General features: G+C 40.4%; 1 protein-coding gene across 1 annotated transcript in view; it reads right to left on the reverse strand.

The window, feature by feature from the left end:
* The window catches only part of LOC139395671 (citrate lyase beta like), a 199032-nt gene extending 187728 nt beyond the window's left edge, over nucleotides 1–11304 (reverse strand). Inside the window, exon 1 of the mRNA XM_071143001.1 lies at nucleotides 11237–11304. Coding sequence (XP_070999102.1) covers nucleotides 11237–11280 — 44 coding nt within the window. The 5' untranslated portion in view covers nucleotides 11281–11304. The remainder of the gene's footprint in view (nucleotides 1–11236) is intronic.
* Between the last annotated feature and the right edge of the window lie 15909 nt (nucleotides 11305–27213).

A 27213-nucleotide genomic window follows, 5' to 3' on the forward strand; every position in this document is an offset into this window, starting at 1 on the left:
GGACCGGAAACTTTGACTATTATCCACTTCCGCTTTGCCTTTCTGCAATTTCTCTTAACTTCACTCATCCGTTTGGATGTGGCCTTTTTCAACCTTACTGGAGCTACAGCATCAATGGTTGGCTTTAATTTGCTATTAAAGTTATCGACAAAATCATCACTGGAGGAAAGCAGAATGGGGGATGGTGTATTGTTAGTAACTTCAAGATGTAAGATAGTGTTTAATTTTATATTTCAATGATTTATTCAGTATAAATGTAATTATGCATTCAGTATTACCCTGTGCTATGGGCAAGAAGTTAGTAAAAAATCCACAGTGGTGCTCAGATAAAGCAACATCAACAATAGAGGATGTCAACTTTTCTTTTGATTTGATTGTTTCTTCCAGTGATGCACCCATATGCTATTTTGGCTGATACCGATATCCAATATTTTCCTTGCCAAAAAAAACAAAAGATATTTACATTTTAGCTGCCTTTTAAGCATTCTAGTATAGTTAAATAGTTAACACACGCGGTCTAAGGCACTGCATCTCAGTTCAAGAGGTGTCACTACAGTCTTTGGTTCGAATCCAGGCTGTATCACATCCGGCCATGATTGGGAGTCCCACAGGGTGGCCCAAAACTGGCCCAGCGTCATCCAGGGTAGGCCGTCATTGTAAATAAAAACGTGTTCTTAACCGACTTGCCTAGTTATGTAAAGGTCACACAGACACACAAATATAAGTTTTGGTGGCATTTACGTATGTCCCCATTACCAGTAAAACATAATCAAAACCTATTTCTTTCACTTACTTACTGTTCGTTTGTTCAGTCATTTCATTCTCAACCAGTATTTCTATGGAACAATGTTTGGGTCTTTGCGTGTCAAGAAATATACTATTTAAGACTATTTGACGTGTCAAACAACACTATTTGACGTGTCAAATAAGCTTGTTGACAAATCAGGACCTGAATATGACTGCACGTCACATAATTTAATGTGTTCATAAATGTTATATTTAGTTATTACACATTGATTACACTATTACTTGTATTTCAAATGTCACAATGATTAATCGATATGTCTAATATGATGCTGGTAAAGTTGTCTCATGCACCTACAGTGCTTGTCATAAAAAAAGATAGCTAGCTCATGGATGCAAACGATGTTCTTTGCATCACTGTCAATTACATACTTTTATTTTGGAGGCAAATCCCACTATTGTGCCTAATCCTTATTGTGGCTAGCGCCACAACACATAACCCGGTCAGGTCGAGCTTCACTAGCCAGATGAAGCTACCTGGCTGCTTATAACGTTAGCTTTGGGCAACAGGGTTAAGTAGCTGGCTAGCTATTTATTTTCATGAACGGAGGTTCAATTTCAATAGGCGAACAACAAGTGGCAACCAAGCTAATACTTACTCAAATCAAATTGTATTAGTCACATGCGCCGAATACAACAGGTGTAGACCTTACAGTGAAATGCTTACTTACGAGCCCCTAACCGACAGTGCAGTTTCAAAAACTATGGATAAGAATAAGAGATAAAAGTAACAAGTAATTAGGAGCAGTTAAAAATAATATATACGGGGGTGCTGGTACAGAGTCAATGTGCAGGGGCACCGATTAGTTGAGGTAGTATGTCGAGTTAATTGGCGTGACAATGCATGGATGACAACAGAAAGTGGCAGTGGTGTGGAGAGGGGTGCAATGTGAATAGTCTGGGTAGCCATTTGACGAGGTGTTCAGGAGTCTTATGGCTTGGGGGTAGAAGCCTCTTGGACCTAGACTTGGCGCTTCGGTACCGCTTACCATGTGGTAGCAGAGAGAACAGTCTATGACTAGGGTGGCTGGAGTCTGACAATTTTTAGGGCCTTCCTCTGACACTGCCTGGTATAGAGGTCCTGGATGGCAGGAAGCTTGGCCCCAGTGATGTACTGGGCCGTAAGCACTACCCTCTGTAGTGCCTTGCGGTCGGAGGCCGAGCAGTTGCCATACCAGGCAGTGATGCAACCTGTCAGGATGCTCTCAATGGTGTAGCTGTAGAACATTTTGAGGATCTGAGGACCCATGCCAAATCTTTTCAGTCTCCTGAGGGGGAATAGGTTTTGTCGTGCCCGCTTCACGACTGTCATGGTGTACTTGGACCATGTTAATTTGTTGGTGATGTGGACACCAAGGAACTTGAAGCTCTCAACCTGCTTCACTGCAGCCCCGTCGATGAGAATGGGGGCGTGCTCGGTCCTCTTCTTCCTGTAGTCCACAATCATCTCCTTTGTCTTGGACACGTTGAGGGAAAGGTCGTTGTCCTGGCACCACACGGCCAGGTCTCTGACCACCTCCCTATAGGCTGTCTCGTTGTTGTCGGTGATCAGGCTGTGATCGTTGTTGTGTCACTGGCAAATGTAATGATGGTGTTGGAGTAGTGCAGTCATGAGTGAACAGGGACTACAGGAGGGGGCTGAGAACGCACCCCTGAGGGGCCCCTGTCTTAAGGATCAGTGTGGCGGATGTGTTGTTACCTACCCTTATCACCTGGGGTGGCCCATCAGAAAGTCCAGGATACAGTTGCAGAAGGTGGTGTTTAGTCCCAGGGTCCTTCGCTTAGTGATGAGCTTTGTTGGCACTACAGTGTTGAACGCTGAGCTATAGTCAATGAATATTGTTTCAGTGTTATTTGCCTTGAAGTGAGCATAGAAGTAGTTTAGGTCGTCTGGTATGCTCGTGTCACTGGGCAGCTCTCGGCTGTGCTTCCCTTTGTAGTCTGTAATGGTTTGCAGGCCCTTCGTCAGAGTCGGTGTAGTACGACTGTAGTCGGCATCAGAGTCGGTGTAGGATTCCTAAATCATTGCTAAGAATAATGAAAATGACTGCAGTTTCTACTGGTCATTGTTTTCAGGCTGGTTGTATTGGTGCAAGCTAGGTACCAAGTTAAAGCTAGCTACCCCAGAAGTTTCGGTTGAACAAATTATGCTTTGTTATCAATGCAGTATTGTAAACACATCGCTCGTGGCCGGTGTTTTCAGACTTTTTTGTACAGCTTGCTACTGTATCTTCTTTGATACACAAAGACCCAAACAGCGTTCCATAGTTGGGCATGTTATGAAGCTAATAGCAGTGAAGCTATTACTGTGTAACTCAGGTAGGGCAACATCCGGAAAATAGTGCACTTGGTAGTGTGTACCAGTGCTCAGCCAGTCGGCGACAGCCAACATCAACCACGACAAACGGTTGATTGTCAAGGGCAACAAATTCCATTATCTTGGCTTTAATGGATTTCACCTTTGAATTGTCTCGCTGAAATGTTCTTACTCTTTCAAATGACTGAACAACTGGATCGAGCAGTCAACAACACAGCAGACACTGTGGGCTAGGTTAGGAATTCTGTGTTGCACGAGTAGCGCAAACATTTTGCGTGGCATCATTACGTCATAGGTGTGCACGTCAGCTTTGACATCGGTTTTGCACATTGGCGTTAAACTAGACATCGGGACGATGCCAGCATTTTTAGCTAATATCGTCCGATTCCAATATGTTCACCGCTATATCACGCATCCCTAGTTTCTTATTTGTAACGTTTTTTTGTTGTTGCTATAAATAGGTTAACGGATTAGATTTGTCAAGTAATCCACCCAACCCTGCTTTATTAATCCTGTCAACATTGTAGAAACTACACTGACATTTTTTACTTCACACGTAAAGTGTTGGTCCCCTGTTTCATCAGCTGAAATAAAAGATCCCAGAGATTTTCCATACGCACAAAAAGCGTATTACTCTCAAATGTTGTGCACAAATGTGTTTACATCCCTGTTAGTGAGCATTTAGTCACTCTAAAATGTGCAGTTGACACACAACACCATGCCACAGATGGCTTAAGTTAAGGGAGCGTGCAATTGGAATGCTGACTGCAGTAATGTCCACCAGAGCTCTTGCCAGAGAATGGAATGTTAATTTCTCTACCATAAGCCACCTCCAACGTCGTTGAATAGAAATTGTCAGTACGTCCAACCGATCTCAAAGCCACAGACCAATAGTAACCATGCCAGCCCAGTCCAAATTAGAATTCTTCACCTGCAGGATCGTCTGAGACCAGACAAACAAAGAACTTATGCACAAACTTTCAGAAAACGTCTCAAAGCTTGCTGTCCTCACCAGGGTCTTGACCTGACTGCAGTTGGGTGTTGTAACCAACTTCAGTGGGCAAATGCTCACCTTCAACGGACACTGGAGAAGTGTGCTCTTCACAGATGAAGCACAGGTTCAACTGTACGGGGCAGATGGCAGACAGTGTGTATGGCATTGTGTGGGTAAACGGTTTGCTGATGTCAACGTTGTAAACAGAGTGCCCCGTGGTGGCGGTGGGGTTATGATATGGGCAGGCATAAGCTAAGGACAACGAACACAATTGCATTTTATCAATATCAATTTGAATGCACAGAGATACAGTGACGAGATCCTGAGGCCCGTTGTTGTGCCATTCATCCGCTGCCATTACCTCATGTTTCAGCATGATAATGCATGTCCCCATGTCGCAAGGATCTGTACACAATTTCTTGAAGCTGAAAATGTCCCAGTTCTTCCCTGGCCTGCATAATCACCAGGCATGTTATGCTCTGGATCAACATGTACGACAGCGTGTTCCAGTTCCAGGCAATATCCAGCAACTTCGCAGTCACTGAAGAGGAGTGGGACAACATTCCTCAGGTCACAATAAACAGCTTGATCAACTCTATGGGAAAGATTTGTTTTGCACTGCATGAGGCAAATGGTAACACCAGATACTGACTGGTTTTCTGATCAACACCAGTACTTTTTTTAAGGCGTCTGTGACCAACTGATGCATACCTGTATTCCCAGTCATGTCAAATCCGGAGAATAGGGTCTGAACTGAACAAAAATGAACTGAACTAAAATGTATTAAAATTGTTTTTCCCCTTATCTACACACAATACCCCATAATGACAAAGCAAAAACAGGGATTTTTTGCTAATTTATTACAAATAAAAAAACGGAAATATCACATTCAGACCCTTTACTCAGTACTTTGTTGAAGAACCTTTGACAGTGATTACAGCCACGAGTCTTCTTGGGTATGACGCTACAAGCTTGGCACACATATTTGAGGAGTTTCTCTTATTCCTCTCTGCAGATCCTCTCAAGCTCTGTCAGGTTGTATGAGGTGCGTTGCTGTACACCTATTTTCAGGTCTCTCCAGAGATGTTCGATCGGGTTCAAGTCCGGGCTACTCAAGGACATTCAGAATCTTGTCCCGAAGCCACTCCTTCATTGTCTTGGTTGTGTACTTAGGGTCATTGTCCTTTTGTAATGTGATGGTGCCAGGTTTCCTCCAGAAGTGACACTTGGCATTCAGGCCAAAGAGTTCACTCTGGGTTTCATCGGACCAGAGAATCTTGTTTCTCATGATCTGAGAGTCTTTAGGTGCCTTTTGGCAAACTCCAAGGGGGTGTTATGTGCCTTTTACTGAGGAGTGGCTTCCGTCTGGCCACTCTACCATAAAGGCTTGATTGGTGGAATGCTGCAGAGATGGTTGTCCTTCTGGAAGTTTCTCCTATCTCCACAGAGGAACTGGAGCTCTGTCAGAGTGACCATCGGCTTCTTGGTCACCTCCCTGACCAAGGCCCTTCTACCCTGATTGCTCAGTTTGGCCAGCTCTAGGAAGAGTCTTGGTGCTTCCACAATTCTTCCATTTAAGAATGATGGAGGCCACTGTGTTTTGGGGACCTTCAATGCTGCAGACATTTTTTGGTACCCTTCCCCAGATCTGTGCCTTGACACAATCCTATCTCGTGCTCTATGGACAACTCTTTTGACCTCATGGCTTGGTTTTTGCTCTTATATAAACAGGTGTGTGCCTTTCCAAATCATGTCCAATCAATTGAATTTACCACAGGAGGACTCCAAACAAGTTGTAGAAACATCGAGGATGATCAATGGAAACAGGATGCACTCAATTTTGAGTCTCATAGCAAAGGGTCTGAATACTTATGTAAATAAGGTATTTCTTTTTTCAAACATTTCTAAAAAACTGTTTTTTGCTTTGTCTTTATGGGGTATTGTGTGTAGATTGCCCTTGGACATTTATTAATTTAATCCATTTTAGAATAAGGCTGTAATGTAACAAAATGTGTAAAAGGGGTCTGAATACTTTCCGAAGAAACTGTAGTAGACCTATAGGCGGGATTAAACGAGTTCCCCAGTCAGCCGTTCTGCGCACACTAAAATAAATCATTATGTTTCAATTTCTATGGCTAGAAATGTTACAAAGACTGTTTATTAATTTAAACGATCAAATGTTAGCCTTTAACCATCGAACAGAAATAGGACCGCACTATGGTAAATTGACTTATTTTATTGCCACAAACAATTCGGGGATGAGCCCTTGGCAGTCAATGTCACAACGACAACACCACACAGATGGGCATAATTATAAATTCAGTCCGTATTGGCCCAATCAAGAGATCCCAGCTGAGGGAGCTGTGGGGGAAACATGAAAATCAAATAAAGATATATCAACACACAATACATGACATCATTACCTAAAAGCTTGGCCTATTTATAACCTATTACAAAAAAAACTATTAAAATAACATTCCTCATTAAGGCCTGCTGGGGCAAGAGTGCCCAAGCAGTCTATCCATTATGTCTTTCTTTGTAGAAGTAATTTATCCCTATCACCTCCTCTACATGCCGCCTTCACCAACTCAATGCCCATATTACGTAAGGAACTTAGTTCATGATTATGGCTATTGAAATGCCTGGCAACAGGTGATTTTTCATCACGGTTGCAAATTACGCTCTTATGCTCACATATCCTAAATTCACGTTTGGTCTTACCCACATAATAAAAGTTACAAAAACACTTAAGGAGATATACAACATATTTTGTGTTACATGTTATTCTACCTCGGACCTTTATCCTCCCACCCAAATGGGAATTATTAGGAGAGTTCCCTCTGATCATGGCATAACAAATCCATAAAAACATGTCATCAATATATCTCAAACACTTTGATAAACTTAGAATAGGGATTACTATAGTTTACAAAGTCCAACTCAAATTTCCGCGTAAACAAATTAGCATAATTAGGTGTAACTGTCTTCAAACTTAAAATAATTCTTAGTCAATATTTCATTAGTCAAGCTCAGCAGTAAGTCAGTGGGGGGAACCAGTTGTTATTTGATTCAAATAATGTTTCATTGCATCTAAACCCTCTTGATGAGGAATATCCATAATGCACAAGTCATTCGAGTCCATTGAACAGGTCTCAAATTTTTTCAAAAAGTCTAGTCTCCATGAAGTAAGAGGGTGCTGTCCTATTTCTGTTCTTTCGATTACTATATATAAGGATCCAGCACCCAATTTCTGTAGGCTATATATACACAATATTCTGTCCATATGAATGAATGCAGCGCATGTTTCCTGTGACTTGTTCAACTGCATGCAGCTCAGATTATTTTTTATAGACAAAGAACCCACTGGGCACAGACATAGTTTCAACCAGAGGCTGGTGGGAGAAGCTATAGGAATAGAATAAATGGAAATGAGTCAAACACATTGTTTTCATGTTTTTGGTACCATTCCAGACATTAAAATGAGCCTGTACCCCTATAGCTCCTCCCACCAGCCTCCTTTGATTTCAACGTCTAATTTTGATTTACTTTTGGTTGAGTTGTCAACTAATGTGAATTAAACATGAAATCAACAAAACATTTCAGCATGTCATTGGATTTAGGTTCAAAGTTGGGTGAAAAAATGACAATTCCTTTACGTTGTTGACTTTCAAATGCAATCAGTTTTCTATGTTGTTTCAACATGTATTTTTTTTATTGCTGGAATAACAAGGACACCATGTTGATTTAACCAGTTTTTGCACAGTGGGAGGAGATAAAGGTGTGAAATAATATTAACATGGCCTACTTAATCCCAATAACGTGAGTCTTCAAGAGTTTCTCAGTGAGCCAGCCATTCCCCCAACCAATCCCACGCGGACGGAAGGGTCACCAACAAAGGAGTTTGCTTCTGTTGCAGCCTTAACTGTAAAATATAAAGTGTTGTGGTGGTGCTTTGATCGGAAACCTACCTCCCAATTTAGGCAAAATGCCACTTTACAAAACAGTCTGCCATGATTGCCGAGTAGCCACACGGCTTTATGCAGTAAGTCTTCATTTAAAATGTTGTTATGGGGGACATTAAACTTTTTTTTTATAACCTTGTGCTATAAAAGCCTGGCAGACCCTGAAAGGGGAAACTGCCTATTAAGCTATAAGGTCCAGGCCCCGGCTACCTAATTGACAAGCTCTAGGTGACTTTCATCACTTGTCGATTTCATAGCGGCAGTCAATGTTTCCTCCAGGATGCTGTTGCATCTTTGACATGAGGGTGTTTGTGACAAAGAGCAGTCGGCCCTGGCGCCAAATCCAAGGCTACAGCTCAAGGTCTCTCCATAAAACAAATACACACATCCTACTGGTTGAATAAAAATAGCTTCCAAGTCATTTCAACCAAAAAATCTAATGTGATGATGTTGAATTAACATGGAAAACTGATTGGATTTGCAAAAGGTCACCAATGTGAGGGAATTGTTTCATTTTTTTCCAACCAACTTTTAACCTAAATCCAATGACATGGTGAATTTTGTAGACTTTTCAATTAATTAATGTTAGTTTACAACTCAACCAAATGTAAATTAAAACTACACGTTCAACGTCTGTGCCCAGTGGGATTCCGCTTCCTTTTCCGGCCGCATCTTTACACTGCTAAAACACAGGCAGTCTGCATGGACCAAGTTCGCATCCACTGAGAATGTGTTTTTCATGAAGTGTCAGGTTTATATCTAGTATAAAAATACGTCTAAGATAGGATTTTTTCCCCTGCTGATTATCTGTGGACACACAACACTTAAAAAAAAAATATATATATATATATATATATTTTTTTTATACAGACTAAGCAACAGGATATTTTTCCTTTAGATTTGATTTGATCTCTTTTAGTCCTCATTTGGAGAGAGAGAGTCTATAACAAACTTTAAAATACAATTTACAATACAATCACATTTCAAACAGCATGAAAATCACAAATGATTTTAGCCTAGTTGTTTTCTTCTGGTGGCCCTAATTACTGACATTAAGCACATATCCTTAAAACAATACAGGTATAAAACACTATCACTGTACACCTCACACACACTCCAACAGTAGATTGGCGTGACAGTCACCTTTACGCACTGTTGCACCTTTGGAAATTAATCTGCCTTGAAGTAGAGCCACCTCGCACCATGTTTCCCAATGACCAATACGGACAGATTACTAGAACTACAAACCACACTGCCACCTTTGTAATTGACTTTTAAACAGTTTGAAGTTCGTCATTAAGTCCAACCAAAGGATATAAGTGCAGATGTGACAGGTCGAGACTCAACAATTGTGTAGGGCCCTTACAGCCCTCGACTATGACTCAGTTCCATTACACAAAAGAGTCATTGGACAAAGACGTCTTCTGTAGAGTGGAGTATTGTTAAGAGCCCATATGCTCGGTCTGAACATTAACACTTGTGGTATGGTTTTGGAACCATAAGGAACTTCTCTTTCATATCAGTGAGAAATAATTTTCTAAAAACAAAGTTTAAATTGATACAATTTTATATGGTTAGTGTTCACACACAGGCACATATCCATGTTACAGTGTGTGTTTACAGAAGACAGACTGAAGACAGCTGGTCACTATCTAGCATGCTCCGAAAATCTGTGTGTAATGGAAGAAGGCCGCCAGAAACGTGTTTTCACTGAAAAATACTGTCGGCTGCAACTGTGATAAAGTCGGTTAAAATTAGTGTACAGTAAGTGCATATTTTGCATTTGTGAAATTATTTTGATGTGATATGAAAGTAAAGCGCTTTACGTTTTAGTCTGGCTTTCCTGGAAGTCTTGTGATGTTGCACCTCTGGGTTGAGAAACTCTGTGTCCTTAGGGCTCCTGATCTAAGGCCCTGCATCTCCGATCTGGAGGCATCACTACAGACCCTGGTTCGATTCCAGGATGTATTACAACCGGCTGTGACTGGGAGTCCCATAGGGCGGCGCACAATTGACCCTGCGTCATTTGGCCGGGGTAGGCCATCATTGTAAATAAGAATTTGTTCTTAACTGACTTGCATAGTTAAATAAAAATAATTTAAATAAATCTAAAACCGTATCACAATTCAGAATCAAAATCCCGTTTAGATGAAGAAGTTGGCCATTTTGGCTGCCAGAGCCAGTCTACCTCTGAAAATAATATAAGGTCCGTGAACCTTAAGGAGTAACGGTAGACTCCTTAAGAGTACCGGTACATCTTAGTGCAATTATGTAGGATAGGCCTACTACACAATAAATATACAACTCATTTGAAACCCATGTTGTCCTTCCAATTCATTACATTTACACCCATTATAGTTTTATGCCAATGTTAAGAACTCATATTACCCAAGCATTGTATCAGGTGAAGTATGTGTTTAAGAATGATCTGTTCTGAGAAGCGAAAATATGGTTATGGTTATCCCCGTCTGACACAACACATCCTATAGGATCTGCACCACACTTGTCAAACTCATTACAGGAGGTCCGAAAGTCGGCGCGTTTTCGCTCCTCAATTGTACTTGATGAATTAAGGTCACAAATTAGTAAGGAACTGCCCACACCTGATAGTCGTGGACTTAAATGAAAAACCTGCAGACACTAGGCCCTTCATGGAGTGAGTTTAACACCCCTGGTCAAGTTGTCAATAACCTAGCTTGCAGAGAAACACAGCACATGCAACTCCAAATGCATATAGTTACTGTATCAAACCAGTTCACAATAAAATAGGTCTGAAGATATAGCGTGAAGTGATCTATTTACATTATTATAAATAATGACAATGCTGGATACATGTGCAAATTGAAACTACAGTATCTACTACGTGTGGCACGGACATGAAACATTGTAACAAGGCGTAGGTGATTAATCAACTCGAATGGTAATTATAATGAAAGTATAATGTGATCGAACTACTTGTGAATGTCACTTTTGTTGACTAACTCTGCTAGCTGAAAGTAGCTATAACTAGCTAATGCTGGTAAAAGTAAACGAAAGCTGTATTTTTACGACATGCCAGTCGACACAATATCTCCGTTTCGGTTTACTGAAGCCCGTAGTAATTTGCAGTCACACAAAGCCTTGTTCACAACAGCATTGATTGTAGAATTTCTAACTTACTGTGGGACAGCTCGTCTGATAGCTCGAATTATGGACTGCGCCATTTTGTTTCAACGTTTTCTATAGGTACAACGGGATTGGCTACTGGTGTATTTCTCTTGAGCAAACGAAGAGCTCTGATTGGCCTCTGAGCCAGCGTTGAGGCAGATTCCTCGTGTTATATGTCAAATACAGATGGTTAGTTCGTTTTGCATGGTCCGGTGCCAGGGAGAGTGAAGATGTTATTGAAGGACCAATGGAAATACACAAAGTGCGTACTCGGATCACCGGGCCATGCAAAACTAACTCCATTTACAGAGGGTTTGATGGAGTAGTAACGCGTACAACTATTTAAGAGATTGTCTCGAATCAGCTATGACTGTAGATATCACCGATGTGAAATGGCTAGCTAGTGAACCGTGGTGCTCGTTAACAGCGTTTCAATCGGTGACGTCACTCACCATGAGACCTTGAACTAGACATTGCTGTGCAAGGGCCGTGGCTTTTGTGGAGCGATGGGTGACGATGCTTCGTGGGTGTGTGCAGAGGATACCTGGTTCGAGCCCGGTTCGGGGCGTGGAACGGACTGTTACAAAGACATAGAATATTAACTACGCAAATCACCTGACATCATAATTAAGGAGTCATTATTTTTATTATTTGTAGATCAGTCAGTCACAATTTAGCCGTGATACTACACGGTTTTGTTGCTCTCAGCCAGTGAAATTATATTTTCAAAAATATGTATTTATATATATATATATATATATATATATATATCTCGTTCCAGGTGTCATTGGTCTGTTTTGAGTGGTTAGGCTGAAACAACCAACTGTAGACTAATGTTAGGGGAGGTGCATCTGCAACAGGAAGTCTTGCCAAACAGGCCAGGGTCAATGAGAGAAATGAAAACATTCTCATTAGTTGTTAAAGGGGGAATTTCACCCTGGCTCAGCCAGGGCACATAATCATTACTATGCTGAACATATACGCAACAATTTCAAAGATTTTACTGAGTTACAGTTCATGTCAGGTTATCAATTGATTTAAATTCATTAGCATGCTCCGAACACTAGTGTGTAATAGAAGAAGACCGGCAGAAACATGTTGGCATTGAAAAATACTGTCAGCTGCGACTGTGATAAAGCCGGTTTAAACAGTGTACAGTAAGTTTATATTTTGCATTTGTGAAATTATTTTGATGTAATGTGAAAGTAAAGTTCTCTATGTTTCTAAAACTGTCTGTTATAAATCTAAGGACAATCTAATACAGATAGTTAGTTATCTGTTGGTCACAGATACCTTTAAAAAAAAATGGTGTGACCACCGTTTGCCTCATGCAGCGCCACACATCTTCTTTGTATAGAGTTGTTTAGGCTGTTGATTGTGGTCTGTGGAATGTTGTCCCAATCCTCTTCGATGGCTGTGCGAAGTTGTTGGATATTAGAGGGAATTTGAACACGCGGTTGTACATGTAGATCCAGAGCATCCCAAACCTGCTCATTGGGTGACATGTCTGGTGAGTATGCAGTCCATGGAAGAACTGGGACCTTTTCAGCTTCCAGGAATTGTGTACAGATCCTTGTGACATGGGGCAGTGCATTATCATACTGAAACATGAGATGATGGCAGCAGATGAATGGCATGACAATTTTTATTTTAATTTTTTATTTCACCTTTTTTTAATAAATGTTTGATAAATGATCAGATGGACATGTGCAGGTAGAGATACTGGTGTGCAAAAGAGCAGAAAAGTAAATAAATAAAAACAGTATGGGGCTGAGGTAGGTAAATTGGGTGGGCTATTTACCGATGGACTGTGTACAGCTGCAATTTTTGTTTTTAAACGCTAGTTTTTTTTTTGTGTTCTGTGCTAATTACAAACAAGTGCGAAAATGAGTTCTTTCACCATTCTACCTACCAGAGATTCACCCCGATTCTGCCAGTGGTTTGCAGCTATCAAGAATAATGTGTTGCCCAAAGATTATCAGAGGGATTTTCAGGCTGAACTAATGGCGAATCCGGTTCGACGATAGCAGAGAAGTGATGTGAAAGTTTTTTTGTTTTTTTTTAAGATTCCAAATTAGAGGTAAACTAATGTTGCCTAGCTTGCTAGCCTAGGTGGGTAAATTAGCTAGCTAACGTTACAGTCCTGTATTGAACTCTGAAAGCCATCAGCTAAATAAAATAGCTATCTTTTGGTATACACACTCAATAAATTTTGCCTATTCCATGGTAGTCATTGCTAGATTGGTAGCTACCTTCAGCAGAGTAAACATGTTTGTTTGTTTGTTCATTCTATCTTTGACTGACATTAGCTAATGTAAGCTAGCTAATGTTACCAAATAAAGAGCATCTCAATTTTGTAGCCATCTTTTCCACCCTTGTCTGGAAAACATTGTTACTTAAAATATAGTTGTCTATATAGCTAACTCACTCTCTGTTTGTGGGTTGGTAGCAATGTTGAATGTGTATAAATCGTCTATGGTTGGTTAGTTAGTTCTCAGCCAGTCTCAGCTATCTGCCAATTTAGTGACGCTAGTTAGCTAACAGCAAGCTAACAATATTGAAATGTCCATGTTAGGTATGCTTAGATAGCCAGTCTAATAGAGATCAATACAATTAGTGGGGTGGTTCAATTGTGTATTGTTGGGTATTTTGTTGTAGGTGTTAAGATAATCTGATTCCACCAACATGCACTTCCAACCCCTAGCTCTGCACAAAGTGAAGGTAAGTTGGCCAAAATATTTACAAGCTGATGGCTAAAATAGCTCAATTTACTGTAAGCATGGTATAAACATGAATTGGGTAGTGTTTGTATGGTTTGTGTTATGGGGTTACAGGTGGTTAGAGGTCACCTGAGGACCACAGAGTACCTTCCAGACCATGTAATCAATTTAGTCTACCTCTCTTCTCTTGTTACCTTTTTCTTTTTGTAAAACTCAGGTTATCTGGAGTCATTCCAAAGTGCCTTGCTAAAAAATACCCCAAAGAGGGGTCATTTTGGGTATACAAGCATGAGGGAGCGGAAACACCTTGCAAATATGGAGCACAACAAGATTGTGGGACAGAAACCATCAAGGGACACTGAAAGGTATAAAATCAAGATTACAACAGTAATTCTCAAAACACAGTACGAAGTCTTGTCAACAAAATTCCCATGCAAAGGGCTACTATTGACAAGAATGATCAGTTAAACTCAATGGGCTGGTGGAGGTTTACAGACAGTACTTTGAGATGAGGAAAGGGGTTTTGGTTGTGCAGGGTTGTGCTTAGACAGTACATGTATTGTTGTGTATGAGAGCGATTGAGGTACCATTTTGAGGTACCATTTCTCCTCAATCTCCCATACACAACAATACATATTGTGTAAGAACTGCCTTGTCTCGATCAATTAGTGAGAAGACTTTAAAACATAATTCCTTGCCTGCATGTGTCATTGTAGCATAATTGTATCCCTTAAACTGTGTCCCTTTCGAGTGATTAGACATTATACTGAATTTCAAACAGATGACTCACATGCAGCTGAATGGCAGTTTGATCATGACAACTCCTCCCACAGCTTTACAAGGGGCTCCTGAGTGGCGCAGCGGTCCAAAGGAACAGTATCTCAGTGATAGAGGCATCACTACAGAACCTGGTTTGATTCCAGGCTGTATCACAACCGGCCTTGATTGGGAGTCCCATAGGGTGGCTCACAATTGGCCCAGCGTCGTCTGGGTTAGAGTTTGGCCGGGGTAGTCCGCCATTTTAAATAAGAATTTGTTCTTAACCTTTCTGGCGCAGGCATTCTGCTAGCGACCCAACTCGACAACATCCGGTGAAATTGCAGAGCGCCAAATTCAAAATACAGAAATAGTAATAATAAACATTCATATAAAATACATGTGTTATACATCGGCTTAAAGATGAACTCTTTGTTAATCCAGCCTCTTTGTCAGATTTCAAAAAGGCTTATCCGAGGACAGCGCCCCACTTACAAAGCATACAAAGATTTTACAACCAAGTACAGGAATTACAAAAGTCAGAAATAGCGATAAAATTAATCACTTACCTTTGAAGATCTTCATACGGTTGAAGTCACAAGAGTCCCAGCTACACAATAAATGTTTGTTTTGTTCAATAAAGTCCCTCTTTATATCCCAAAAAAATCAGTTTTGTTGGAGCGTTTTGTTCAGTAATCCACTGGCTCAAAGGCGGTCAAAACATGCAGACAATACATCCTAATAGTACCGGTAAAGTTTGTTGAAACATGTCAAACAATGTTTATAATTAATCCTCAGGTTGTCAATTGTCTAAATAATAGATAATATTTCAACTGGACAATAGCGTCTTCAATAGAAAGGAAAAACAACGAAGGGCGCGCACTCGATCACGTGCGCAAACCAGCTCTACATTCTTCCTCAGTCCACAGACAGAAAGGTCTCATTCTTCTTCATTTTTCAGAAAACAAGCCTGAAACAATGTCTAATAACTGTTGACGTCTAGTGGAAGCCCTAGGAACTGCAATCTGGGTCCTAACCCATTAGATACTCTATAGGCATTCAATTGAAAATACCCACATAAAAAAAATCCCACTTCCTGCATGGATTTTCCTCAGGATTTCGCCTGCCATATCAGTTTTGTTATACTAACAGACATTATTTTAATGGTTTTGGAAACGTTAGTGTTTTCTATCCAAATCTACCAATTATATGCATATCCTAGCTTCTGGGCCAAAGTAACAGGCAGTTTACTTTGGGCACGCTTCTCATCCAGACATCAAAATACTGCCCCTAGCCATAAGAAGTTAATACACTCCAGAAGAAGAAGCCCAGGCACCACACAGTATTGTCTGCAAGATACAAAACAAAAAAAAGTATACTCTATTGTACAGTTTGAACAAGAGTTGAATCGTGCCAGCATAACATCAACATTAGGATAGACTAGTTGAACATGCATACATGTGCACATGCACCGATATTACATTTACAACAATATCTAGCTTTATAGAAGGAAATGTGGTATAACCCTCAACCTTTGCACAGTGACCAGACTGTACAAATGAGCCTAGGTAGGTAGGTAGGCAGACAGTATCTGCCTACAGCCACGTCTATCAGGTAGCTTAAGCAAATATTTGTATAGTAAAACCAGCTTCAGTTTTAGAGATTTACAACAGTAAATTGTTGTATTATTATTCCTCCTCACTGTTTGCAAGTAATTTTAGCTAGCTAGCATGCTGGATATGCAGTACTTTATTTACATCTATTTGGAATCCTATCTTGCATCATGCCTATAATTTTGTGTGATTTGAAATGTATCCAAGGTCATAATCATAACCAATGTCAACCCTCTCCAATTATGTTACATAGCTAGCTAGTAAAATTATTTACAATAGCTGATGTTACACATTTGCTAACCAGTTACAAATGCGAGGCGTGGTGCATAAGTTAGCAGGCACCAGGCTAACTAGTGTCTGGGGTATGCCCGTCTTAAACAGAATAATGTGCCATGTAAACATCTTATCCCATTTACTGTTGTTTTTCGTGGTCTGCACAGGATCAGTTTCGCATATCATGAATGTTGTGTGGTGATGTTTTCATTTGATTGTCAAACAAATCACTTCAAAAAGTAGGCAACCAGTTTGATCCACCATAGTTTATTTTACTGATACTCCATACAGGACCATATAGCCTACTGCTCATCATTTCTGACATTTGGTAGGCTATATTATAATTTTCTGAAATTTGGTAGGCCATTTGTTTGTCAACTATAAATACAGGCAGCACCTCTTCTGTCATAACTTGTTGCCTAATGAAACGAAATAAAATAGTGCTCTCCAGAATAGATTGAATGCATTAGCAATCGAGTTATCTTCTTGTTAAGGGACCGGGCAGAAAACGCATAAATGACAAAACAGTGCAAAGATTGGTCCTGTGCAAAAATGTTTGACCATCGTAAAGGAAATGAAAAGCTGAGAAAACGATGGAACACGTTTCTGGTAAGACTTCAGTTGGTCTTGGGTGCATACTGTATGCAGTTGAAATACTGTCTGCTTGCATAAGAGTGTCAAAGATAACACATTACAGGCACATTCACAATTTCTCAAGAGATGCTGAAAGAAAATAATGTTTCTTACATCTAACATAATATTATGTTATGCTTACGTGTGAGAGGTTATAGGCCTACAGTCAGTGTCCATATTTCACTTACTATTCAATTTAACTCATATGAATTTAAATTGGGAATACTCTGTCTATTCATGGATAACAGGGATACTTATGACCGGGATATCAAAGGTGCATGCTTATCCGAATAAAACCTTAAGCGGGATATGAGCTACTATCCAGAAAACTGTGCGCTTGTAAACGTGGTCAGTGTCGCCATGACATCCCCTACAAGTGTGATCGGGGATTGCTAGCGACACTTCAAGGGCCGGTTTCCAGATAGCAATGGAATTTAATTGTTTTTACGTTGCATCTTTCCCACAATGGCCGAAGATCCGTTTCCCAAAACACCATTGGCCCTTTCCCACAATTGCTCAATTTGGCCGGGCGGCCAGCTCTAGGAAGCGTCTTGGTGGTTCCAAACTTCTTCCATTTAAGAATGATGGAGGCCACTGTGTTCTTAGGGACCTTCAATGCTGCAGACAGTTTTGGGTACCCTTCCCCAGATCTGTGCCTCACAATCCTGTCTCATAGCTCTATGGACAATTCCTTTGACCTCATGGATTGGTTTTTGCTCTGACATGCACTGTCAATTGTGGTACCTCATAGGTACAGGCATGTGCCCTTCCAAATCATGTCCAATCAATTGAGTTAACCACATGTCGACTAAAATCAAGTTGTAGAAACATCTCAAGGATGATCAATGGAAACAGGATGCACCTGAGCTCAATTTTGATTCTCATAGCAAAGGGTCTGAATACTTATGTGAATAAAGTATTTCTGTTTTTTACTTTTAATTAATTAGCTAATTTCTTAAAACCTATTTTTGATTTGTCATTATGGGCTATTCTGTGTAGACTGAGGAACATTTTTTGTTTAATCCATTTTAGAATAAGGCTGTAACGTAACAATGTGGAATACTTTCCGAATGAAATCATGAAGATCGTTATTCCTCCTCCACCAAACAGTACAGTTGGCACTGCATGTGGGAATGTATCTGCCAGACCCAGATTTGTCCTTCGAACTGCCAGATGTTGAAGAGTGATTCATCACTCTAGAAAATATGTTTCCACTGCTCCAGAGTCCAATGGAGGCAAGCTTTACACCACTCTAGCCGACGCTACGCGTTGGACAAGGTGATCTTAGACGTGTGTGTATCTGCTCAGCCATGGAAACCCATTTCGGGAAGCTCCCGACGAACAGTTATTGTGCTGACATTGTAGCGAGTGTTGCAACTGAGGACAGGCGATATTTACGTGATTCAGCACTCGGCGGTCCCGTTCTGTGAGCTTGTCTGGCCTACCACTCTGCGGCTGAGCTGTTGTTGCTCCTAGACGTTTCCACTTCACAATAACAGCACTTATAGTGGACCTGGGCAGCTCTAGCAGGGCAGAAATTTAACTAACTGAATTGTTGGAAATGTGGCCTATGACGTTGAAAGTCACTGATGTCTTCAGTAAGACCATTCTACTGCCAATGTTTGTCTATGGAGATTGCATGGCTGTGTGCTCAATTTAATACACCTGTCAGAATGGGTATGGCTGAAATAGCCACATACTTTTTTGCCCCACTGTACATAAGTATTTAATCAGCCACCAATTGTGCAAGTTCTCCCACTTAAAAAGATGAGAGAGGCCTGTAATATTCATCATAGGTACACTTCAACTATGACAGACAAAATTAGAAAACAAATTCCAGAAAATCACATTGTAGGATTTTGAATTAATTTATTTGCAAATTATGGTGGAAAATAAGTATTTGGTCACCTACAAACAAGCAAGATTTCTGGCTCTCACAGACCTAGGGGGACCTAGTGAATGACCTGCAGAGAGCTGGGATCAAAGTAACAAAGCCTACCATCAGTAACACACTACGCCGCCAGGGACTCAAATCCTGCAGTGCCGGACGTGTCCCCCTGCTTAAGCCAGTACATGTCCAGGCCCATCTGAAATTTGCTAGAGAGCATTTGGATGATCCAGAAGAAGATTGGGAGAATGTCATATGGTCAGATAAAACCAAAATATAACTTTTTGGTAAAAACTCAACTCGTTGTGTTTGGAGGACAAAGAATGCTGAGTTGCATCCAAAGAACACCATACCTACTGTGAAGCATGGGGGTGGAAACATCATGCTTTGGGGCTGTTGTTCTGCAAAGGGACCAGGACGACTGATCCGTAAAGGAAAGAATGCATGGGGCCATGTATCGTGAGATTTTGAGTGAAAACCTCCTTCCATCAGCAAGGGCATTGAAGATTAAACGTGGCTGGGTCTTTCAGCATGACAATGATCCCAAACACACCGCCCGGGCAACGAAGAAGTGGCTTCGTAAGAAGCATTTCAAGGTCCTGGAGTGGCCTAGCCAGTCTCCAGATCTCAACCCCATAGAAAATCATCACTGCTCTAGAGGAGATCTGCATGGAGGAATGGGCCAAAATACCAGCAACAGTGTGTGAAAACCTTGTGAAGACTGACAGAAAACTTTTGACCTCTGTCATTGCCAACAAAGGGTATATAACAAAGTATTGAGAAAAACTTTTGTTATTGACCAAATACTTATTTTCCACCATAATTTGCAAATAAATTCATAAAAAATCCTACAATGTGATTTTCTGGATTTTTTTTCTCATTTTGTCTGTCATATTTGAAGTGTAACTATGATGAAAATTACAGGCCTCTCTCGTCTTTTTAAGTGGGAGAACTTGCACAATTGGTGGCTGACTAAATACTTGTTTGCCCCACTGTATATATAGTGTATGATGGAATTCGTTTTGGCCTTGTGAGCATGAGCAATGCACTTGTACATTGTACATGTGCCTTGTCATTTCTATGCTGAAACAGGATTAGCAAATTCTCACACATTGTTTACATTTTGTTGAGATGTTTTCTCCATTTGGAATGATAGTATTAGAAATGGTAAAAGCACTCACACATCTGAGGGAACTTCTGGGAATGGGAATCATTTGATAATCATTTGAAAGAAAATAAAAGGTTGATACTGGCAAGATACAGTGCCTTGCGAAAGTATTCGGCCCCCTTGAACTTTGCAACCTTTTGCCACATTTCAGGCTTCAAACATAAAGATATAAAACTGTATTTTTTTGTGAAGAATCAACAACAAGTGGGACACAATCATGAAGTGGAACGACATTTATTGGATATTTCAACTTTTTTAACAAATCAAAAACTGAAAAATTGGGCGTACTAAATTATTCAGCCCCTTTATTTTCAGTGCAGCAAACTCTCTCTAGAAGTTCAGTGAGGATCTCTGAATGATCCAATGTTGACCTAAATGACTAATGATGATAAATACAATCCACCTGTGTGTAATCAAGTCTCCGTATAAATGCACCTGCACTGTGATAGTCTCAGAGGTCCGTTAAAAGCGCAGAGAGCATCATGAAGAACAAGGAACACACCAGGCAGGTCCGAGATACTGTTGTGAAGAAGTTTAAAGCTGGATTTGGATACAAAAAGATTTCCCAAGCTTTAAACATCCCAAGGAGCACTGTGCAAGCGATAATATTGAAATGGAAGGAGTATCAGACCACTGCAAATCTACCAAGACCTGGCCGTCCCTGTAAACTTTCAGCTCATACAAGGAGAAGACTGATCAGAGATGCAGCCAAGAGGCCCATGATCACTCTGGATGAACTGCAGAGATCTACAGCTGAGGTGGGAGACTCTGTCCATAGGACAACAATCAGTCATATATTGCATAAATCTGGCCTTTATGGAAGAGTGGCAAGAAGAAAGCCATTTCTTAAAGATATCCATAAAAAGTGTTGTTTAAAGTTTGCCACAAGCCACCTGGGAGACACACCAAACATGTGGAAGAAGGTGCTCTGGTCAGATGAAACCAAAATTGAACTTTTTGGCAACAATGCAAGACGTTATGTTTGGCGTAAAAGCAACACAGCTCATCACCCTGAACACACCATCCCCACTGTCAAACATGGTGGTGGCAGCATCATGGTTTGGGCCTGCTTTTCTTCAGCAGGGACAGGGAAGATGGTTAAAACTGATGGGAAGATGGATGGAGCCAAATACAGGACCATTCTGGAAGAAAACCTGATGGAGTCTGCAAAAGACCTGAGACTGGGACGGAGATTTGTCTTCCAACAAGACAATGATCCAAAACATAAAGCAAAATCTACAATGGAATGGTTCAAAAATAAACATATCCAGGTGTTAGAATGGCCAAGTCAAAGTCCAGACCTGAATCCAATCGAGAATCTGTGGAAAGAACTGAAAACTGCTGTTCACAAATGCTCTCCATCCAACCTCACTGAGCTCGAGCTGTTTTGCAAGGAGGAATGGGAAAAAATGTCAGTCTCTCGATGTGCAAAACTGATAGAGACATACCCCAAGCGACTTACAGCTGTAATCGCAGCAAAAGGTGGCGCTACAAAGTATTAACTTAAGGGGGCTGAATAATTTTGCACAACCAATTTTTCAGTTTTTGATTTGTTAAAAAAGTTTGAAATATCCAATAAATGTCGTTCCACTTCATGATTGTGTCCCACTTGTTGTTGATTCTTCACAAAAAAATACCGTTTTATATCTTTATGTTTGAAGCCTGAAATGTGGCAAAAGGTCTCAAAGTTCAAGGGGGCCGAATACTTTCACAAGGCACTGTAAGTGTGTGGATTTTCCTTTTTCATTAGACAATTAATGAGGCTAACCATATTGAAGGATACCAGATTTTCCTTCTACAGCTACTGTACATGCGGTCAATAAATGGATTAGTGTAAGCCCTACCTACCCTTGTAATGAAAGAAGGCATTATCGTCACGTGACTATCATTAATGTGATGACTGCTACTTATCAAATAATTACCTACTACTTTTAATTATCACTGGATTAAGTTAGTCATGTATCAATTCATCCATTAGTCATTTGGGGCACCATGGGAAAGTTTATTTAATGAGTTACTGTTTCCCGAAATAACTCAAGAATATATATATATTGATAATAATACCAGTCATCAATCAATCATTTCCTCATATCAGTCTTATTCTGAATATCGTTGACTCCGTAAATCTGCACAAACTCTAACCTAAGTGAGGAATCAGCGATACACAAATAGTCTTAATTATTTGTTTACTAACTAAATAATCACACAGAAATACATAAACACACACACACGGTATGGGTTATCGATGGGGCGTCAGGTACCCTAGTGGTTAGAGGGTTGGGCCTGTAACCGAAAGGTTGTTGGATCGAATCGCTGATCGGACACGGTAAAAATCTGTCGTTCTTCTTCTGAGCAAGGCAGTTAACCCACTGTTCCCTGGGCACCGACGACATGGATGTCGATTAAAGCAGCCCCCTGCACCTCTGATTCAGAGGGGTTGGGTTAATTGCATTTCAGTTGAAGGCATTCAGTTGTACAGCTGACTAGTGTACATAACGCATATGAAAAGTCCCTAGTGGACTAATCTGATATGATGTCTTCTTACACAATGGAAAGGGGTGGGGAAAGATAAAGAGCGGGAGAGACAAAAAGAGTGGACTTATCGTACACACGTTTGGAAACTACGCTCACCGTAAATATGAATATTTAGCACCCTAACAACTGCTCATTCGGATTAGAAATGCAACACATATTTATGTGTAGATGTCGTTCTCTGTCGTTCTCTGTTGAAACCACTCTATCCGTCTTTGGCGAGTAGGTCGATATAAGTCCTTGGTTGTTCACCAGAGGTCACAATGTCCTTGGAATGGATACATCAGAGGTGTATGTTCAGGCCTTGGAATGTTCAGGCCTTTCGTCTTGGTCAATAGTCCTAGACTACAATACCCAGCTGCAGACTGAGAATGTTTGGTCTAATCTTCACCTTCTTCACTCGTCGAGAGTTTCAGAGGGTCTTACCATTTTCTGGTTTCGTAGTTCTAACCATTTCATGACTTCCAGCTTATACAGTCTGCCTGCTTGGTCTCATGTAAATCTCTTTACGAGTCCTCCCAAGCACTCTGGCCTGAAAGGCGATTCCATCATGTTAACACGAACTCTGAGCTCACTTGGGAGTGGCTACTGACTGGCACAAGTTTTGCAAGAAAAACAATTGTCATTTAGAAAGCTAAAATCACAGATCTGAAGGATCAGGTTACAGTGGGTCCGCTCTACAGCGCCCTCTCTCCCGCAGTGGGGTTGGGGTGAAATAGGCCATTGTATGACGGTCTTAAATACCAGCAGGAACTCTCTCTCCCACGTAATGAAAGGGAAGTTAAAAATCCCTTCATTACAACAGAGAGAGATTTTGTGACATCCAAGATTGGATAATGAGACAATATTTCTGTAATCCAAACAGTTGGAAGGGTCCGTGGGTACTTATTAAAGAACAATTATTGCCAGATCAGTTGTTGTTTTGGGATCTCATTAAGGACAGTATAACAACATAACTGTATCTCTGAATGTGTACAGTATATTTCCCAGTTGTCAGATTTACATCCAAATGTTGTGTAATTTATAGTTATATTAAACTATAAATATTGAACTATTTGTGAGAAGATGACATGTGATCTTAGCCTTCTAAATTAGAATTGTTTTTCATGTAGTTTATCCAGTCAGTAACCACGCCCATGTAAGCACAGACATTATGCCAAACGTAATGGAGCGCCCTTTTTCCCCTAGTGTTTAAAAGGACTAACATATTAGTCCAAAACACGCCTGGATGCTGCCAGTGTGTGAAGTGGTTCCAGCTGAATACGTTACAAATGGTTTTAAAACTACAAGACTTCAACAGAGGGACAACAAGACATACACAATTATTTTTGAATGAGTAGCCATTCATGTGCAAAGTATACACATTTCCATGAGCATAGTTGTAAGTTGTATGTGCGATAGTGAAGTCCTTTGTCTCTTCTCCCACTCTTTCTTACATGCCCCTCCACGTAAGACACTATGAAACTCTCTCGAGTGAAGAAGATGAAGACTACACAGGAACATTCAGTCTGCAGTTTTTAAATTCTCTTAGTCTAGTAAACTCGACTGAGAACCACCGGGTGGTACTCTGAAAGATTCATTCTAAAGAAAATGTCCCTATTAAACGACCAATGGTACGGCTGACGTTTCCATGATAACAGAGCCGCTGAACAAACTACAACTACGAAAGACTGATCTCTGGTGGACAAACCAGAGGTTTTCTGTCCAATTACTCCCTAGACGGACTGGCGATTTCAACAGAGGGACAACAAGACATACACAATTATTTTTGAATGAGTAGCCATTCATGTGCAAAGTATACACATTTCCATGAGCATAGTTGTCAGTTGTATGTGCGATAGTGAAGTCCTTTGTCTCTTCTCCCACTCTTTCTTACATGCCCCTCCCTTTACATTTTTTGTAACAAGCCACCATATCGGGTTAGTCCACTAGGGACTTTTCATTTCGTTGTGTCCATGTTTAAGTAATTCTGTGTTAGTTAGTTAGTTAGTAAACAAATAATTAAGCCAATTTGATTAATCATTTATGCTAGGGTTTGTGCAGATATCCAAGAGTTTTGCAACATTCATAATGAGACTGAAGGTAAATATGAATTAATGAATTGATTGTGACTGATGTAAGAGATATATCTTTAGAGTTTAGTTGGGAGATAACATTTTCCGTGGTGCCCCAGATTCCTACTTAATTGTTATATGATTCATTTAATCGTGTAATAATTGAATGTGTTATGTAATCATTTTATAAAATAACAGTCAAACACATAAATGATAGTGAAGGCACAACATATTTTACAACATTTAGATGTAAATCTGACATGTACATTGTGAAAGCTCTTAAAGTTACAATGTTTCCATTATAACATATTTCTGATCATTTTAATGACATCACAAAATATACATTAATTTTCCATATTCCATTTGTCATAATTCCCAACATTTGGATATTGAAATATATTGTCTCAATGTTCATTGTTTGAAGTTTTGGAAAAGTATCTCTCTGTTGTAACAAAGAGATTTAGTTACTTCTCCATACTGCAGGTGTCACGGGATTCTTCTGCTGAAGGAGAGGCGGACCAAAATGCAGCGTGGTTATTTAGATACATCTTTAATAAAGATGAAAATAGAACAATATACAAAAACAAGAAACGTGAAAAACCGAAAACAGCCCTATCTGGTGTAACAAACACAAAGACAGGAACAATCACCCACCAAAACCCAACACTAAACAGGCTACATAAATATGGTTCCCAATCATAGACAATGACTAACACCTGCCTCTGATTGAGAACCATATCAGGCCCAAACACAGAAACAGACAAACAAGGCATCCAACATAGAATGCCCACTCAGATCACACCCTGACCAAACAAAACATAGAACATACAAAGCAAACTATGGTCAGGGTGTGACAGTACCCCCCCCCCCCCCCCCCTGTTCAGATACATTTAATGTCAATGCCTGGAGGTCACTAAGAATTGATGCCAACCTGAAAACATATGTTAAAGGGACCTGTAGTAGTTTTACTACAAGTCACTGTGTTTTACACCATTGTAGTGGCGATAGGTATGAAGGAGTCTATTTCATCCACGGAGGAGCTAACCTCACAACGGAAGTACTCTATAAGCACGGAACCGGACGAAAGTGGTGTGATCATGGTTCATGACTTTTAATAACTTAGACCAAACCTGTGGGCTTGTTTCTTGATTGAGCGGGCCCTGGATAGGGTCTCGAGTGAGAGCGGGAGTAATTTGATTGTTAATGTCCTTGTTAATCGAGTTAATTCCAGCGAACCTGTTGTCCGGCAATTCCACGTCTAGTCCTAGTGACTTATCTTTTTCCCTTTTCTCAAACATTTCTGGCTTTAGTACTTCACGTAGTAGAACTTCTAGAGAACATCGGTCTACGATTTAATTGTCTTTGAACCCTTGTTACCCTTGCTCTGACACTTTGTGTGGGTTGGGTGCAGGAACGTAGCGATCTGGTTGATTGTAGCGGCAGTCATTTCGATGACGACGTACTTTTACAGTTATTTCGACCGTGGCGGGTATTGGAATCGGGGTTTCGTTGGAGAAACGGTAGTTGTGTGTCATCTCTAAACGCTCTAATACCTCTAATTGGAGTGAGTGCTCCTGGTCAAATTTAAAAATCGAGATGTCAAGGCTCTTAGCGCTGCCTACTTTTGTTGCCTCAAAAGCTGTGCTTGCAAACTCTTTGTATTTGTAAGATTGGCAAGCCAATGTGGGCTGTAGGGCCCAAGTAGGTAATAAAGTTGGGAGACATGTTTGACAGAAACATTTGTTTGGTGTAAAACAGCTGAGGTGATAGAGCAACTACCATGGAATAAAACAAAAAAATGTATATGGGTGGAGAGAGGGTTGGTTTGACAGGTTTACTCGCTTTGGATTGTCAGTACTGCATGTATTCTTGGCTATCTTGCCATGGCTGTGTCAGAGTCGATTGTAAGTTAAACTTGGGTATTCCTTTATAAACAGTGTCATGCCTAAGACAAATTTTTACTTGCAGTCATTAGCGGCCGTTAGAATCTGTTCCTTTTTCCTTATTTTTTTAGTCGGAATACAATAGGATATAATGAGGGCTACATGAAATATGTCTTGCATGTATTGGACATAAAAAAAGGACTGGTCTTGCGATATATTTAGGTTGTTTTCTCTTCATTTTTTAAAACATTTTCAAATAATGTTTGACATGCTTATAGCCTGGCTAGGACGTTTTAAATATGAGCATGCATTTATAAGATTCTGCTGTTATTATTTCTATTACTGTTACGATTTTTTTTCCTTATTGTTTTCCATGTTATTTGGTTAGTTCTCTTAAGCACTCTCTAGATATTTATGTTATCGTGGGACTGCCCATGTTTCCCTATGGCCAATACCAATTGGCGGCCAG

Source organism: Oncorhynchus clarkii, chromosome 3 (assembly GCF_045791955.1).
Source record: "Oncorhynchus clarkii lewisi isolate Uvic-CL-2024 chromosome 3, UVic_Ocla_1.0, whole genome shotgun sequence".
In the NCBI taxonomy this organism is placed as follows: domain Eukaryota; kingdom Metazoa; phylum Chordata; class Actinopteri; order Salmoniformes; family Salmonidae; genus Oncorhynchus; species Oncorhynchus clarkii.